This window comes from Chanos chanos, chromosome 8, assembly GCF_902362185.1.
Source record: "Chanos chanos chromosome 8, fChaCha1.1, whole genome shotgun sequence".
Lineage (NCBI taxonomy): Eukaryota > Metazoa > Chordata > Actinopteri > Gonorynchiformes > Chanidae > Chanos > Chanos chanos.
In genome coordinates, this window is record NC_044502.1 from 40,102,715 (window position 1) to 40,108,714 (window position 6,000).

The following is a 6,000-nucleotide window of genomic DNA, read 5'->3' on the forward strand; positions in this document are numbered from 1 at the left end:
TGATGTTTCGTTGAGAGAATGTGAAAAACCTCCCAAATCCGTCCAACAAACTGTCTAATAATAACAATAAAAAAAAGTTATTAAACAACCACCAATTCAGTGAGGGGAATAGTTAGGATAAGAGCTTGAAACAGTATCAAAACAAAATGCATGGAATCTTTGAAATGTGTTTCCTCTTGTTCTAGTTTTACAATGAAGAGGGTTATATATATGTACATAAATTTTCATGGATATAGACTGTGTCCTTAAAGGAAAGATGAACTTACAATCAAGGTACCCTTTAAAAAAAATCGTTTATTCAGGGAAATACCAAATGTAAAATTTGAACTACAACCTGGAGAATGAGACTAGTAGGGCAAAGTTACAGGAGGCGCCTTTATCAGGCTACAGTTTCTTGTAGTCTGATGCAGTACACACACACGTTCAATTGAGCTGAAGTTTTTATTGGCTGAAATGAGATTCCGCTCCATTCCAGGCTTCTGTGATTGCTTAGCATCCAACCATCGCTCTGTGTGTGTTGCACTGTGTCTTGGCTGAGATTAAGTGGGGCTAAAATTGGTCATTTAAAGTGCTGTTTCTGAGCCTTCTCCTCTGGGACTACCAGTTGTTTCACACATTTGTTATAGGCCGGCGCAGTCTCACCTGATTCTGCTTGTCAACTGATCATCAAACCCTTGATTAGTTGAATTAGTTTTGCTATTTCAGCAGCTGGTGGTCCCTCTGGAGAGGATAGAAGAACACTGATTAAAAAAAAAAAAAAAAAAAAAAAGACTCTAAGGCGTAGACTGCTGAGAGTTTTATTCTGCTTTATCCCTGTCTGATGTTTAGGGTTTTAGGCGTGAAGCCGTTTTCAATGCAATTAGATTGCCACTACCTTGAGCATTTGGTCTATTCTAGTATTCCCTAGCTGAATATGTTGTTTTTTGACCGGTCATAGAGCCGCTACATGGCTGCCATTTGTAACCTTTTTAATTACAGTTAATGAATTAGAAGATGATTTCCAGAAAAAAATTGTTATAAACTGAAGTTTGTATCCATTGTTAGGCAGAGATGTCAGAACTAAAACTTGTGCATTGCGTTTTTCTGTTATGCAGCCAAATGGGATCCATTCAACCTGGTTTTAAATGTCACGGGGGGCGGGAGGGGGGGATCGAGATTGGAAAAAGGCTTTAGAAATGATTTACCTCAGGAACATGGCTAGTTAACCTCTTCAAATGTCTTTCACACTCTCGGTTAACAGCCAGAAAATTTTCATACTAAACTGATTCGACGTGAATGTACTTACTTCCTCTTTTGCTTTTTTCTCTCCCCATTCTGACTCTTTTTTTCCCTCAAGAGGTCTTTCTGCAGTGCGGTGGTGGACGAGATCAGACTGTCGTTCACTTGCGAGAGGCGGGTGAAACACAAGCCCCAGCCGCCGGTCATGGTGAAGACGGACGCGGTGATCAACATGCACACCTTCAACGACCGGCGACTGCCGGGCAAGGACAACATGAGCTGCAACACCGCGATGACGCCCGTATTTCCATGACGTGCCTGGGGGACGGGCACCTGAGGCATGTTCCGGGCCCCGTATCCGACACCAGGGATTATGGTTCCGAGATGATCACGGCATTCACCATCAACAGAAGAGACATCCGAAACCAAACAGTCAATCAAAACGGCGGCAGCAGCAACCCAGGTAGTGACCACATCCTCAAACCAATGTATCCCACTAGAGAGAGAGAGGGAGGAAGATCCGTGTCCTTCCTGTAAGAGAACAAGAGTTCTGCAAAATCAGTCTGCACCAAGTCCGATGTTTACGTAGGTAACACAAAACATGATACTCACCAATTCTTCGTGGAAAAATCTGAAGGAGACACCCCCCCACTCCCCCCCCCCCCCCCCCCCCCCCCCCCCCAACTACACACAGACAAAGATTACAGACAACATTTTTATTGGGAACACAATGGAATAAAATGGAAAAAGAAGCTTCTATGAGCATGGCAATAAAAGACCTGCAGAGAGAGACAAGGGACGTAGTTTTCTTAGAATATCCAAGACGTCATACATAGCACATTAAGTTCAACTGAAGTCAGTGCTCAGACTTTTTTCTTTTTTTTTTTTTTTTTGGATTTTGTAAAAATGCTGAGGGCCTTTGACACTGTTAAAGCAAAGCAAGGGGAGCTATTCTGAAGAACACACTGTATTGACAACCGTGGGACCACAAGACCATTTTAGCTTTATATGGTTAACTTACCTGTGAAATCTGCAATCAGTGACAAAAGTTGGAGCGACTGAAAACAGAGCTCCAGGATCCTGAGAACTACAGCAAATACATCACCCTTTTGTTTTGGTTGAATGACTGAATGCACAATACAACCCGGAGTCGGCATCATTCTCTATAACTTAAGGTTTAAGTGACAAGACTTCTGGTTCACCCTGGAATGGAAAATGATTCTGTATGTCTTGTAATTGTGATTAGATACAAGACTGGATTTGATTTGTGCTTTACTTTCATGATTTGCAAGCAGAGGTTTTTGTTTCATTAAGGTTACATGAAAATGAGATAACTGATTAACACAACAATTGCCAAAGATATGTCCAGAAAATGTAATTAGATTTTACATATGAACACACAGTCTACCCTGAGAATACAGGCAATGCGATGAACCTAATCCCATTGTGTATGCTAACTGCTCGTTGTACAACATAATTTCTGGCTCTCATTTTCATATCTAAACAATTGTGGTTAAATCATATTAATCCACAATGTGTAATCATCCATACAACATTTATAGGATATAATATGGAAGATTTAAAAAAAAAAATACCTACAGTAAGGATTTTTTTTTTGTTAAACACATACCTCATAATTCAGAAACGTGAAAGAAACTGGGTATACCTATGCGATAACGTTCTAAACATTCTTGACAGTGCATTTCTTCCGCTGATAAACACTTCCTTGGAAAATAGAGATGTAACTCAAAGTTCCATTTATTTACACATGACGTACACAATAGGGCCTTGGCAAACCTTTTAGTTAGTGCTTAGAGCAACAGAGTCTCTAACTATGATTTTCACCGGAAATCTTTTTTATTTCTCCCCCCCCCCCCTCCCCCCGTCCTCCTCTTCAGACAGAGCTGGAGTCCTTCAGAAAAAAAAGCAAAACAAAAGAAAGAAGAGCAGGGATCATTAGAGAGGCAGAGTAGTACTTCTGATGTCCTGTCCATTATGTTCAATGTTAAAATGGAGCAGAGTTTCTTCTGCATTTGGCACATGTTTATTGTCAAGCCTTTTTAATGCCGTGATGTGCACTGCATTTTTGGTTCACGTACTGAATGATGCAATCGCACGCTGCATTTTTACCCCACAAAGCGTCCTTCAGCTCATTGTTCGCGAATGCAGGCCTGTTTCTGGATTCCTCTCTTCTGTATCAAAGACTGTAGGATCACAGAGGGACATTGCTATCAGAAAGCATTCTGTCAACATTCCTTTCAGAGAGCATTTTCTCTTCTCATAATGGTCTTAGTTCCACTGTTTTTTCCTGTGTGTGTGTGTGTGTGTGTGTGTGCGTGTGTGTGTGTGTGTGTGTGCACGCACGCACGCACGTGTGTGCTGGCACAAGCATGTGAGTGTGTACATGCACATTTCCTATGGCCGAAGCTCTGGTAAATGTCCTTGGCTCTCATGCACCATTTAGCTTATCCATTTTGCTTGCCTGATCTAAAAGCTTTGAGGTGGCGTTTCCACTTTTAGCATGTAGTATGTGAGGATGCAGCCAAAGCTTGCCAGGAGGCTGGCAGAAAGAGACCATGCAGCTGAGTCATCCTAGACCAGCTTTAGGAATCAGCCTTGTGTTTTGCATATCTGAGCAATTATCTGCTTCTGAAGAGGTAAAGTATTAATTTGGCTGTCTCACACAAGGCTAGTTTTCAAGTTTGAAATGAACAGATAAAAGACTCCGCTATGTGCATTTAGATTCATTTCATTAAATAGAGAGCAGAGATTCATAACACATTTCATAAGCAGCGTCAAATAAGTTTGGTGTTGAAAATCTACTTGGCTTGTTGTCTAGCTGTGACAAACAATACCGGTGATTTGTTAGCATAATGAGACGTAGGTGCTAAGAGACTCCCCTAGTTACCTGAAAGGGTAGCTTAACAGATGGCATACCTCTGTGAGGTGAAAATTAACGACAGAGTCAAACAAATGTTTTGTGTTCCACCTTTTTAAATCATAAACAATGTAATAATCAAAGTAAATTCAATTCATGTGACTTGGTGTTAATTTGGTGAAGGCTCATTGTATACGTGTTCAAATTCTGTGTACTTTTAACACCCTCTTGCAAAGTAGAATATATATTAGATGAACAGAAGAAAAAAAAAACCTACTGTATTTTGCTAAATATCACTTTTTACATCTGAGTTGTTCCCCCCCCCCCTTTTTTTCCTTCCTCTATGCTATTATTTACAACAGATTTTCTTATCTTGAAATTTCTGTATCAAAAATGGCACACACAGTTTTCCATAATAGAACATGTTCTCCACATACTTAAAATTACTTTAATAAAGAAAAGTAGCTAACATGTACTAACCCCACATTTAACTCTATTAACATTCTGTGGCTGAAGGAGTAGTCGTCAACCCTTAGGAATTGTTCAATCTAAATTAAAAGTTCACGGGTAGGAGGTGTGTATAGAAAAAGGCATAAAAATAGTGGGAGAGGTTAAAGCAACTGTTTCGGTAAAAAAAGTGTTTTTGAAGGTCGTTAATGTTACTTACAATGTTGAAGGCCCTTTGGCATAGAACTCAAGAAATACAAAATTCAAATTCGTGAGAGTTCTTAATACAGATAGTTGGCCTTTGTTTGCTCTATGCTACCTGTTCTGTCAAATCTGGTCGGGAAAACGAAAATATACAATGTGATAGAAGAAATCTATTTAAAAGATTAAAAGATTTCAGTAATAGAATATCCATTAGTCAATACTGTAAAATTGAGTTTTTTTTTGTTTTTTTTTTTCAACCAGGTGCATCAACTTTTGCTAAACAGCAGGAAGTATTGTCAAGTATAGTTCTTTTCACTTCTCATCACCTGATGTGTCACATGAGACCACTGCAGAATTTGCAGAATTTGTTTATTGAAATAACAAATTGAAAGTGAGTATTTATCTATACACTGTGAATATATTTCGCAAAACAGTAATCTGTATCTTACGATGTCACAGTGTTAAAAGAGCAGACAGACTATTTCCTAAAACTCATTGTATGAATCAAGTATGCCTCGATAATTTATTTATCTACTGTTACCAAGTATCAGTTTGTGTCTGTATTAATTACAGTTCAAAATAGAAGATTTAGTTTGGGTATTTAAAACAATCCTATTTACAGAGCGTAAACATCTATTTTATAAAAAAAAAAAAAATGTGAATAATGTCATTTTACAAAATTGTATGAGATTGAAAGAAAATAAACAAAAGGGACTTTTACAAAAACCCTTGTTCCACTGATACTTTGTTTTGATATGGTGGCAAATATTGCTATTTATTTATGAATTTCCTTTCTTTCTTTCTTTCTTTCTTTCTTTCTTTCTTTCTTTCATTGCACTTATCTGCTTTATCATTTGATAGGAAAACTCTAGAACAATAAAACTGATGAATTGGTGCCGCCCAGGGTTTTCTTTGTGGACATGCAGGATTTCTATGAATATAGTTTTTGTATGTTTTGTAATGATTTATTTTGTTTTCCCAGTAAATATATGTGTTAAGAGAAGACTACTCCTAGAATAACTGAGATTTCAGGAAAAAGAAATAATAGTGGAGGAATCTGACAGAAAAGTGGTTGAATTATTTTCTTTTTAGCACACTGTGAATAATTCAATTGTACAGATTGCTGTATGGGTTATATGATTTTAAAGTTTTAAATAAAAAAAAATATAAAGCATTTTCCGTGGTCAAAGACCCCTGGATTTCCTTTAAGATAAAACTGAGTTGTATCTTCCATCATGAGGAGAAAACTAACA

At 38.1% G+C, this 6,000-nt stretch overlaps 1 protein-coding gene across 1 annotated transcript in view; it reads left to right on the top strand.

Annotated features, from left to right (window-relative positions):
* The window catches only part of grik3 (glutamate ionotropic receptor kainate type subunit 3), a 72,615-nt gene extending 70,860 nt beyond the window's left edge, over positions 1-1,755 (top strand). The window contains exon 16 of the mRNA XM_030781207.1: positions 1,339-1,755. Within this exon, the coding sequence (XP_030637067.1) occupies positions 1,339-1,755 (417 nt within the window). The remainder of the gene's footprint in view (positions 1-1,338) is intronic.
* The last annotated feature ends 4,245 nt before the right edge of the window (positions 1,756-6,000 follow it).